This window comes from Jatropha curcas, chromosome 7 (genome assembly GCF_041381405.1).
Source record: "Jatropha curcas cultivar XTBG-Jc1 chromosome 7, XTBG_Jcur_1.0, whole genome shotgun sequence".
Classification (NCBI taxonomy): domain Eukaryota; kingdom Viridiplantae; phylum Streptophyta; class Magnoliopsida; order Malpighiales; family Euphorbiaceae; genus Jatropha; species Jatropha curcas.
Window position 1 is genome coordinate 24,271,748 of NC_143157.1, and position 12,793 is coordinate 24,284,540.

Genomic DNA, 12,793 nt, shown 5'->3' on the forward strand with positions numbered 1-12,793 from the left:
TTTCATATCAAATTAGATGCAAGTTTTTTGCCAATTTGAAATCATTCTACTAAAAACACAAGGCGCTCATAAAAAGACAGGCTAGCATACCTTAATACAGATTACTTCTAGGCATGCATGCATGCACTGAAATTGAAAGCTCAATTGTCTAATTGGGTGGCATACAATACAAGAAATTTAATTGACATGGCATAAGCAGTCTACCAATTCCAGCATCAACTATTATATAGGTAATAGCCATATAAAATATTTACATTGATCTCCATAATCCCGTAGCGTGAACTCTTCTACATTTAGCAAAGCGCTCTTCTAGATTTAGCAAAGTGCGAATTGGGAATGCAGCTATTCTAAGGTCCCATGAGTATCTTCCTTAGCTCGTGTGTCTTTTCAGCAACACATCCTGAGCTGACCAAAGAGGTTATCCAAACCTGATCAGACCGAACAGGTTCATCATCATCATTCCTGTGCCAGGTCCAGTAGGCATGGGTTGAATTCACCAATTTCAGTTCACCATGGCCAAAACTTGCCTCACGGAAGACTGACCACTCTGGCTGTGGGTTCATGTATCTGTGAGTAAATGTAAAACCTCATTAAACTGAAGTTTATTTGATGGAAAAAGTAAAAACACATTAGATAAAAGGGAATCCCATTAACATGCACTGGTCACTAACACACGGTGAAGTAACTATTTTGCATGACTTATTTGTCACCTATCCCATCTGTAGCTTATACAAGTGCAAGCCTAATTTACTATAACTGTATTTGACACCAAAATATCTCAATGATGTAATATGAGTTACTATCTTACTCTTAAATTCACATATTCCTTTGAAATCTATTTACTTATTCTGACCAGTCCTTCACCATCCTAGTAAGTTAGAATTTGATTCCAAGTCTCTAATGTGACACTAAGAGTCTTAACCAGCTAATGAACAAAGCTAACTCATACATCCAAACAATCATTTGGAATATGACAATATAAAAATGAGAATCCATCCAATCTCCATTAGCTTGAGGTTTGACAAGCATGGCATGTATGGGCATATAGTGCAACAATGCAGTAACTTGAAAAACATAATTTTCAGCATTCTTCCATTTATATTCAGATATAACCAGAGAATCTTTATATAAAGTTTTCTTGCATTTATTTTCTTCAAAAAAAAGAGGGAGAATTCTACTTGCAAAATCAAGGTAAAAATTAAGGGCATACTTTTGGGCTAACCCTTCTCTGTTTCCTCCATCTCCAATTGTTATATGAACAGGACCACATGGATCCAAGTTTCCATTCTTTACACGTTTCTGTCAAACAGAACACCAGATATTATACATCAAGTTCCATGAATTTAAGTGCTACTAAAAGTATACAGTTCCATACCGTGCGTTCATAAGCATGGACATGCCCAGTCAATACTATATCTGCACTAGCAGAATAAAGCAATGGCTCCATAGCTGCCATCATTCCATCCCCTTCACCTTGATGAGCATGGTTACTGTTATACCATGGCACATGGAATAGCACAAGCAACCACGGTGTCTTCTTTCGATCTACCTTAGCCAGATCAGCCTATAGATCAAGAAAAATAGAGACATCCATTAATGTGAAAGAGCTGTTATTTCTTGTGAAATTGACTCAAGGAGGAGAGAACAATTTAGACATGTAGACTTGTATCCCCGGAGGAAAAAAAAGGGACAGCCTAACGACTGATGGATTAACTCTTAAAGGTTGTATTTCGTGATGGAAATTAATATGTGCACTCCTCGTGTCTTAAAGTTGTCTTAGACTAGAAGGAGGCAGAAAATTGCAAACAAAGAAACAAAAACATGCTCCAACCTCTCTATCCATGCTCAATTCAGTTTTATGTATACTAATTCAAAAGTTTCTAGTTCAATCTTTAAGGAGATTCATACAAATCAACCTCTTCTCAGACAATGGTGCTCATCCCAGGTCAGTATCTTTCAAGGCAGAAATTCAAATCTATTTCAGATTAAGTGCATACAAATAGGATATCCTTTCTCATGTTACATATTGCTAGACATCTGTAATGTGTTCAGCATTAACACAGAGAAAGAGAATTCAGGACCATACAACTCTACAAATAAAGACCTCTTCCACTGCCTGTCTAACTCCTAATCATGAGTTTTTCTAACCTAATAATTCCAATGCAGCAATCTATCCAAAGTTATGGATGATAAATTGTCAAGAGTTGATTTCTCTATTGAATTTCATGGACTAAAACTTTCAGAGACACTACTTCAAAGGCAATTGAAGTTTGGATAATTTCATATATCTAAGCAACTAAAAAGCTTAAGACTGTTTACATCCAGACAACAGGTCTAAGAAAACCACCCAGGCCCCAACAACTTTATTCCTGAATGCGCTAAGGTAATAATAGGAAAGTAGGAGTTCATACTCAATCTAGGTAGACAGCCACTAAAATCTTGTCAATACATCACAGACCTATTGAGTTATTATTTTTCTTCTTTTCATGAATGATGGTCTTTTTTTGATGCATGGAATTCTCTGACCATTTATTCTACCTTTTATTTTTGTTAACATTTTCAATTTATTGCAGCAAACAAAAGAAAGCACATTTGAAAGAGAGGAGAATCTCAATAACCTTTAGCCAGTTATATTGATCCGAGTATTCATCATAATCTGTATAGGAACCAAGCATGATAATATGAGCCCCTGCAACTTCAAAAGAATAATAAAGATTTGAACTGGAACCGCTCTCCTCAAAGGGCATCTTCCATCTAGAATTATAGGATTCAAACCCATCCTTAAAAAAAGGTATGCTTTCCTTTTCATGGTTCCCTTCTGTCACCATCCATGGTCTTGCACTAGCAAGAGGCTCAACCAACTCGCCAAATGTGTCCCACCGGTGCTGCATATAATCTGCATAAGAAAGGTCTCCAGGGAGCAGATGCACATCATATTTACACTGGTCGATATGGTCTAGAGTTGATTTAGTCCAGCCAGTTTGGCCCAAATCTCCAGCCACAGCAAAAGTAACTGGCAACTGATCTGGAGGAGCCCTCAGCTGGAACTCGGCACCTTGCCCTCCACATCGGTAGAAGTACACCGTGTTAGGTTCCAATGGACCAATGACAGTGTGGTGTATCTTTCCAGAGTTATAAAATAGATAACTATAAGATGTACTCTCCCCTTCTGATATAGCAGTATATCTTCCAGGTGAAGTTCCATATTCAACAATTGTTGGAGAAGATTTATCATCAGTGACCCATGAGACTCGAATGTACTTGTCTCCAGCCAAAGAGATGTGCACCTGCAGTATACATTTGTGATACAAAAGCATCTCATATCAAGACAAAAGCTTTTGTGGTTAAATACCAAATTCAGCACAAAATTGGTCCAAACTGGAATCCCAAATGAAATGTCATCACAGTGGATTCAAATACTATATAAATAGTAATTACTTATTGTACTTGCACAAGAAAGAAATCCACTTAAAAATTTGCAACCAAACAAAATCAGAAATTATAGAAGACCATTCTTTTATTCAAAAACTCAACCCATCAACATCAGAAGAAAGGCATGACCCAGATCAAATCATATTAAAACAACAATGAAATTGAAATAGAGAATAGAATTGTAATGTAGAAAGTAAGTGATTAGATACAAAATTAGTGATATTACCTGTTGGGGATGAGAAGAATGTTTCGGACTCCATGGGAAATGCAAGATTTCACGAGGAGGAGGTCTGATATAATCAGCCGTTATAGTCAAAGTGCCAGAAATTAATAGAGATACCGTTAGGATCAATTTTGCCTCCATTAATTCAGTCTTTACTGGTTGTAGTAGCAATTAAGGAATGAAAATTAATTTCCATGGTGGATTTTCGAAGCTTTCAGCTCTCTCGGTGGCAACCTGGGGCGCTTCCGGATCAAATGACATATTTACCCCCAACTTTACTGGAGAAGCAGAGTAGGGGCTGTGGCTTTTTAGTCAATCCAGCTTTTAACTCGTTTGTCGAGCAGTAGAGAACTAGAGATGTGTGTGAACACCTGCCTTATTTTCGTCCTCATCACAGGCATAAAACACGGGACCGGTTGTCGTTTTTGTTTATCTTTTTCATAACAATAGTTTGTCAACTTTTTGTTTAAAGTTACTAATTGATTTCCTTTCAACAAAAAAAAAAAAAAAAAAAAAAAAAAGTTACTAATTGATTGGTGATTAAGAAATATTGTCGTATTCTACCTCTAATTCTACTAAAACGACATCATCCATCAACTAATTTAATGCCAAAAAAATGATGGAAATATATAAAAAGGTATTTTATTTAAAATTTACTGATCTGCTCATCGGCAAAGATCAAACTAACATATAAAGAAAAGCTCCATTGAAATTTTACTTCTGGTATGGAATGGGAATTAATTGGAGATCATTTTGCCTTGTCACTGCAAGGCCCGGACTTCTCATTCATGTCAAGATCTTCTGGCTGCATTCCATTAGGAAGTTTCCAATCAAAATGATACAGCAATCGGGCAAGCGGAAATTGAACATTAGATATGCCAAATAATATTCCTGGACACATTCTTCTTCCGGCACCAAATGGAAGAAACTCAAAATTATTTCCTTTATAATCAATTGAACAATTTAAGAATCTGTCTGGATTGAATCTCTCAGCTTCAGGCCAGTAATCAGGATGTCTTCCAAGAGCCCATGTGTTTATAACAAATATTGATTTTACAGAAATGTCATAACCATTAATCACGCAGTCTTCCATACATTCTCTTGCAAGAAATGTACCAGGAGGGTGTAATCTTAGAGTTTCTTTGACAACTGCTTTTAAGTAATATAATTCACCGATGCTTTCTTCTTCAACGTATCCTTTTTCACTAAACACTTGTCTTACCTCGGTTTGTGCTTTTTTCATCACCTCTGGATTTCTTATCAGTTCTGACATCGCCCATAGTACAGTGTTAGCTGATGGGTCATTACCACCAGAAAAGACGTCCTGGAAAAAACTTCATGAAATTTAAGTGAAAACATTATTTTAGAAAAGAGAAAATGAAGGAAGAAATGTACCAACCAGGATAATTGCTTTTATGTTGTCATCTGTAATTTGAAGGTCTTCTTGACACTGAGCATTCAAAAGGATATCTACCAGATCTTCTTCTTCTTCAGAATTAGCTGCTGATGCCTTTCTAGCTCTATGTTCATCAATAATGTTTTGGAGTATCTTATCTGCTTCTTTATGAGCTCTCTCTAGTTTAAACCTTTTAGTACTAATTTTGTGAAGCAATTTGATTGAAGGGTATGCGTCAGAAAGATTAAAACCTACAAAAGCTTCTATCAGTTTCCTGATAGCTGGAAAGACTGTATCTTCTCCTTTCGATATCTTACCAATGGCTACTCTTTGAATGATATTATAAGTCACAGAACTGAACATTCTGCTGAAGTTGACTGTTGATCCAGCACTAGTACTAGAAGAAAGATCTCTAATGAATTTTGATACTTCTTCTTCTCTTATTAATCCAAATGACCGCACCCGTTTGGCAGATAGCATTTCTAGCGTGCAGATTTTTCGTATTTGTCTCCAATACCCTCCATAGGGTGCATTGGCAAGATTTGTAAAATTATAAGTCATAGTCTCCGCTGCAAGTACAAAAGGTCTTTGAGTAAATATATGATCATGGGTTTTCAAAACTGCTTTAGCAGTTTCAGGTGAAGAAAGAACAATGTTTGTCACTTGGCCAAGCTGAAGGTGCATAATAGGTCCATACTCATTGGCTAAGTCTCTTAGGCGGGTATGGGGTAATACTGAGCCAAATAAATGGTGCAAGCTACCAATTAGAGGTAGTTTCCATGGCCCTGGTGGTAGATTTAGAGCTGAGTTGTTTTTGGATTTCTGCCATAATCTTAACACCATGAAGAGAAATACTAGGAAGGTGAAAAGGAATGGGAAGGAAGGGAATTGGTTTTCCATTATGAAGTTGATATAGGTTGATTTGCTGCAAATTGACACTTACTTAAATGGTTATGGGGATAGACTTGCCACTACACGAACGAAAATAAAAGTGCATTTATGATTTGTTATAGATTTGTCATATCTTATTATATTCGTATGTTGAACTAAGTTTATTTAATCCTGTTCGAAGAGATTTCTCTGCCACAAAGATTCAATACTCAAACTCTTGCTTAAGGAATCTGAGTTTTTTCCACTCATATCGACCTATTAGTTCAGAACTCTAATCATATTATATTAATTGGAACCCTGCACGTTTTTGCTGATATAGCATCACATGGGTGTTAATTATTTTATTTTCATTAGCTTTACTTCACTATAAATTTTCCAATTTTAATTTATTGGAGGTTCTATATATAATTAATGATTATCTTTTGAAAGATATTTTAGACATAAAATTTAATTTTTCTTTCACAAACCAACCACTGTATCTTTTAGACATATATATATATATATATATATATATATATATATATATATCAAAATATATACTCATTAATTATACTCTGCGTCAATGGATCTGGTTTTTAATCAATTGTTCAACCCTCAAATTCTGTATAAGTTAATGTAAAAGGGATAGGTTGAAGCTCGTGAAAGATTTAAAAATGGAAGAGTCCTGTTTTACGAAACATTTTCTTGCACGTCGTTTACCTTTTTTTTTTTTTTTTAACTGAATTTTCATGCACGTTGTTAATTATATTATTTTCATGGAAAATTGTATCCAACACTAAATTTTAAGTTTGGTGCCATGCTTGCTTGCAATAAACTGCACCTCCATGGCATGAGGGAGTGGAACTCAAAGCTGAACCATTTGTACTTGGATTATTTAGCTTTATGGTCTGGAATATATAAATTATTATCTATCATTTGAATTCTATGAATATATGTAAATGACATTATATATTTAAGAATGTACTGGAAATTTTCATAAGGTGTTTGAAATTAAAAAAATATTGAAACGCTTTTGTAAAGTATGTGACACGTGTATGAATGTATTCGAAGGTGTCGGTATACAGCACAGATACGATATGCACGTATTGAATCTTATGAGGTTTTCGTGTTTCTTTACTTTCTAAAATGGATATTTAAGAATTGAAATTAATAATATTTTATAAGTCTAGGGCTCAATTTAACCATTTGACTTTCTAATTAATAATAAAAATAAAATATTTTTAATATATATTTAAGTAATGTTTGAAATTAAATTTGTACCGTAAAAAATCAAATTGACTAAATATAAATTTAAAACAAAATGTCACAATTAAAAAAAGTTGGAGATTTTCTTTTATCATTAAGATTAAAACAAATAAAAAGTGGAAATAATTTGTTTTAATATTTCAAAATTTCAAAATTTTATTTGTTTATTTATTTATTTTATTGTGACTGACTATTAAGAACATGGAGATCATTATTTACAACTTGGGAAAATAAACAGTAATAACTTGATGCGGTGTGGTCTTTTCAATCACTATCAAGAAATTGGAAAAATGACACAACAAAAAATATACGGTGTCGTTTTCGGCCGCAATTGATCTGAAGAACATAGACCGAATTCAGCTGATAAAATTCACCTATAGATATGGGGCCCATACTTAAAGTAGAAACAATACATTGATCAACAATGTAAATGGAAATACAAAGACTGAAAATCCAAAACTAAAGTAGCACCTAACAATAGTACTTTTTGTCTATTCCTTCACTATATAATTTATCCAGAAAAATGAAAAAAAAAAAAAATATTATGTATGGAATAAGATAATGATAATACTTATGACTATGGCTTTATTGCAATAAAAAAATTCAAATGGGATCCAGCTATTGTCCTAAAATTCTTCGCAAAGTATTTTTACCGACAAAATAGCTAACTAAAGGATAAAATATTATCTGTGAGTATTATTTCATTCACGAAAATTGAATCTTCAATTTCATTTAAAAAAAATAATATCGTATCATTCATCCCAACATTCAACGATAATAAGCTATATATTTTTTAAGGTAACTTACTATTGTTGTTCATATAATTAATAAGTTAAATACGACTTATTGGTGAAAAAACTATTCAAAAGGGAAGAGTCAAGGATGGTGTGAAAGGCCTATCATGGTCTAATACGCCGGTTAGAAAAACAAAAAAAAAAAACATTTCTGAATTCAGTTGATGGCTATGTAGATGTTTCTGGAGAGGAGAGTTTCTGGATGATTAGACCAATCAAATTATTGTCAACAAAAAGCATATAGCTTGTTGCTTAGGAATTCAAATAAGATAATACAGATGTGTATCTATATATATAGACACACATTCTCGTCTGGTTTTCCATCTTTGCAATTGAAGAATTAAGTTTGGAAGAAATATACAAAGGTAATCTTTACTAATACTTTCTTTGAAAGAAACCAAATTGAAATTCATCAAGAACAGAATTGGCTCAGTTCAATTCGGTTCGATCGGGGGTATGATAGGTTTTCTTTTGGTTTTTTGAAATTTTCGAACTGATATATACATGGCTTAGAATTTTCTTTTCTAATTTGTATATGTTGTACAGTTAGACAGAAAACTTAGCAGCGATGGCTAGCGCAAGTGAAGAAATAGTGAGCAACAAACAGGTTATATTCAAAGACTACGCCAATGGTTACCCTAAAGAATCAGACATGTTTTTGAGTACTAAAACGATCAAACTTGAAGTGCCAGAAGGAACTAATGGTGTTCTTGTCAAGAATCTGTATTTGTCTTGTGATCCATCTATGGGAATGCGAATGCGAACCAAAGTGGAAGGATTTGTTATGGAGCCTTTCAAGCCTGGTTCGGTTGTAGAAGGTCTAGGAGTGGCTAAAGTTGTAGAATCTAGGCATCCAGACTTCAAGAAAGGTGACTTGGTTTGGGGATTGACTACTTGGGAAGAGTATAGTCTCATTCAAATGCCATTTCTCTTTAAAATTCAACACACAGATGTGCCTCTTTCCCACTACACTGGAATTCTTGGTATGCCATTTTTTTTTCTCTTTTGGGTTAATTTGATTTTCTAATATCGTCATAACCAGTAATCAGATTCTTATTTTGGATTTGTAATTTGTAGGTATGTCTGGGTTAACAGCTTATGCTGGTTTTTATGAGGTTGGTGCTCCTAAGAAAGGAGATTATGTGTTCGTTTCAGCAGCTTCTGGTGCAGTTGGTCAGCTTGTTGGCCAATTCGCAAAGTTGTCAGGTTGTTATGTGGTTGGAAGTGCTGGAAGCAAAGAAAAAGTGAGCTCCATTCGATGATTTTTCTTCCCTTGACTGTAATGTTTTTCTTTTATCTGATTTTACTTTGTCCATTTTAAGGTTGATTTGTTGAAGAACAAGTTTGGATTCGACGAGGCTTTCAATTACAATGAAGAACAGGACTTGGATGCAGCTTTGAAAAGGTACTTTCTTCTTTCTATTATTGAGATTGAAACATAATACACACCATTACAAAGAATTAATCAAACCCAATTGTTGGAAAAATGCAGATATTTTCCTCAAGGAATCGATATATATTTTGAAAATGTTGGTGGTAAGATGCTGGAAGCAGTTCTGCTGAATATGAAATTTGGGGGACGCATTGCTATGTGTGGATTGATGTCGGAATATGGGTTAGACAAGGTTTATGGAGTAAAAAATCTAACGCAAATAGTTTACAAAAGCCTCCGCGTGGAAGGATTTCTAGTTGCCAATTACCTGCACCTAATTCCTAAGTACCACGAAATGATAATACCAAAAATAAAAGAAGGGAAGATTGTTTATGTTGAAGATATTGCCGACGGTATAGAAAGCGGTCCGGCGGCTGTGGTTGGCGTATTCAGAGGATGTAATATGGGAAAGCAAGTGGTTAAAGTTGCCGATGAATGATGACTATTAATTGAGCTTCTTGATAATAAAATTCAGCTATGGCTGCCTGCCTATACTTGAAGGAGGAGAAGAATAAGAATAATAACTTGTTTGGGATGAATGCTTTTTTGTTCATTAGTTATGAAAATGCATTTAAAAGTACACTACTTCAATACAGAGGAGTTTGTATTTTCATTTTTTTTTTTTTGGAGAATTTGTATTTTATTTTATTATTAATCATTAAGAATTTTAATTTATACTTATATATAAATTAATGGTTAATAATTTTAGTTTAATACTTCGGAAGTCTAATAAATTCAATGGGTCGGAATAACATTGAATAAATTGGTAATAATTTGATGGTTGAGATAACTTAAACTCAAAATCTCTTATTCAACACATTTTTGATAATACGTGAGAAGACTAATCAGATCACACGATTAGTATTAATAATTTTAATTTAAAATTATTAGAGGAAAATATTAAAATGATAAGCATTGTTAAATTATTATATAATAAGTCCATTGGTTGGCTGAGTGCTGACGTTGATTGATTTGATCTTAGTCTCAAATGCAAGTGGCTAAAATTAAAATTGCCACTTGCCAATGGACGACCATTATAAAATTCATGGGAAGAAAATAAAATATGAGAAGAAAATAATCATGAAAAGTTATCTTACTCTTAATTTAAAAAAAAAAAAAAAAAGTTATCTTACTCTTGGAAATATGAGAGATAAAATTGGAAAAAAAAAATCTATATTAAATTTCACCCAGACCCACCAATTTTTAATCTCTCCAAAACCGAAAGAAAATGGCCGACCGAGAAGAATCTCCACATTTTAGCATGAAATTACAAAACTATCCCTCTAGTTGTCATACTATATTCATTATTTTTCTTTTATGTTTCAACTGATTTCTGATAAATTATAATATAAAATAATTTTTATACATTTGCATTTTGCAATAATTGTGACTTCGCATTTCTATATTCATTATTTTGGATGGTTAGGCTGGCAAGCTTGACCTGGATGACACCGTAGTTTTTACGAGAGCTAAGTTTACAATACTATATTAATATTTTTTTTTTTTTTTTTTTTGGAAAGGAATGGAGCATATATATTTGATTATTCCTTTTATTCTGAGATCATTATCACATGAATTAGGCAAGAAAAATGACCAGATAAACCTATAGTTTATGGCTCAGTTGGCAACACAGATTGGATATATAAAAAGAGTTATCGAGTTAAATCTCCACTAAATGCACTTATAGAAAGAGGAGAAGAATTTAACTGTAATTAAACTTCGAGAGCCGGATTAGGTGGTAATAAGGTGCAGCTCAAAAAAAAAAAAAAAAAAAAAAACACCAAATGAAAGTAATCATCATAATTTCGCCTTTATTAGTGGAGTTCTATAAACATGTCTTCTTCATAAAGGCAATTGAGTCACCATACAAGTTTTGGTTTTTTTAATCTAAAGATGAGACCACCCATCATCTAATATTAATAAAAAAAATAAAAAGAAAAAAGAAAAGGTTTCTGGTGACACACAATAATTTACTCTAATCTACAATATTTAAGTTATTCCAATAATCATTTTATAGGCCCATACCGTTTAATGGTCCAAATAATTTAAATATTCTCCGTTCGCATCAAGAGACACAGGAGCTCGCCTGTGAAGCGCTGAGAGCGACTTAAAATCTAATAGCTCAAGGATTTTTCAACCTTTTGGGTGCTTTTTACCATTGCGCTAATTTAAAGTTACTTCAATAATTTACCAATTGAGTTGGTAAAAGTTACAACAATGAAAAGTTATACCGTTTACTGTTATAAAGAATAAAGGTATACATTCACCTCTCCTTATCCAAAATTAACCTAACATAATAATACATCATCCTGTCTGCTCCCTCTCACTAGAAAATTTTCCTTTGTTTCATTGCTATGTGCTCTGTTTCAGTTATTTGTCTTGACTCCATTGGAGACGGCATGGCGAGCAGCCGCGCACTACTCTGCTTTATTAGAATATACAAAGGTAAATTTCAAGAAACTTTTCTTTCCATCTTCAAAATGTATTATTAATATTCTTATTCCTTTTCTACTTTATTTTTGTGGAAATTGGAAAAACAATTGATGGAAACTTATTTAAATGTCACCCAGACCCACCAATTTTTAATCTCTCCAAAACCGAATGAAAATCGCTGATTGAGAAGAATCTCCACATTTTAGCATGATATTACAAAACTATCCCTCTAATTGTCATACTATATTCATTATTTTTCTTTTATGTTTCAACTGATTTTTGATAAATTATAACATAAAATAATTTTTATACATTTTCATTTTGCAATAATTGTGACTTCACGTATCAAAGCATAGCCCAGTAATAAATATATATACGATGCGACAATAGATCTGGAGTTGAATCTCCTACCGCTTAAAAAAAAAAAAAAAACATGTGACTTTTGTTACACAATTGCTCTATTAACTATGGTGAGCCCACCTAAAATATTTGTACTATAAGAATTTAATTCATGAATTATTTCTTAATTGAATCATTTACAAATTTAAATGAGATAGAAACCGCAAGAATTTAAGTGAGAAAAGATATTACTAAATGAAATAATCAAAATACAACAACGAATTGACATTTGATCTGAATGTTGTTTTAATGTAGAACTGACAAAGCTTATTAACCATATCCATATACTAATATCTAGCTACTAATTAAATTGAAGCAGTTGCAGAAATGAATAATCATTTATCCGCAATTTTTTTATCAGCAATATATATATTTATTTCATTGATTTATATCTAGAAAAAATTTAATATTTTTAAGTTTTTAAACTTAAGCCATCAAGTTCTCGGAATACTTTCAACCTAACTCGAAAATGCTAAGTAAAAACACCTGGAAAACCTAGATTCATCTCTTCATGAGATAAGAAAATTAAAAAAAAAAAATTCCAAAAC

At 33.0% G+C, this 12,793-nt stretch overlaps 3 protein-coding genes across 3 annotated transcripts; 1 reads left to right on the top strand and 2 right to left on the bottom strand.

Moving 5' to 3' along the window:
• Window positions 1-66: 66 nt before the first annotated feature.
• PAP18 (purple acid phosphatase 18) lies at window positions 67-3,921 on the bottom strand. Its single transcript, XM_012215408.4, has 5 exons — window positions 3,659-3,921; window positions 2,619-3,287; window positions 1,376-1,564; window positions 1,211-1,299; window positions 67-567 (listed from the first exon to the last, which is right to left on the bottom strand). The coding sequence occupies exons 1-5, from the start codon at window positions 3,794-3,796 to the stop codon at window positions 348-350; spliced, it is 1,305 nt and encodes a 434-aa protein (XP_012070798.1). The 5' UTR covers window positions 3,797-3,921; the 3' UTR covers window positions 67-347.
• Window positions 3,922-4,369: 448 nt separating this feature from the next.
• Window positions 4,370-5,951, bottom strand: LOC105632940 (cytochrome P450 71D9). The gene is given in 3 exon segments (XM_012215409.4): window positions 4,370-4,429; window positions 4,431-4,979; window positions 5,055-5,951. Coding segments are annotated over 3 exon segments (1,506 nt in total).
• Window positions 5,952-8,015: 2,064 nt separating this feature from the next.
• On the top strand, window positions 8,016-10,088 carry LOC105632941 (2-alkenal reductase (NADP(+)-dependent)). Its single transcript, XM_089723799.1, has 5 exons — window positions 8,016-8,346; window positions 8,528-8,964; window positions 9,059-9,225; window positions 9,304-9,386; window positions 9,474-10,088. The coding sequence occupies exons 2-5, from the start codon at window positions 8,550-8,552 to the stop codon at window positions 9,850-9,852; spliced, it is 1,044 nt and encodes a 347-aa protein (XP_089579925.1). The 5' UTR covers window positions 8,016-8,346; window positions 8,528-8,549; the 3' UTR covers window positions 9,853-10,088.
• Window positions 10,089-12,793: the final 2,705 nt, after the last annotated feature.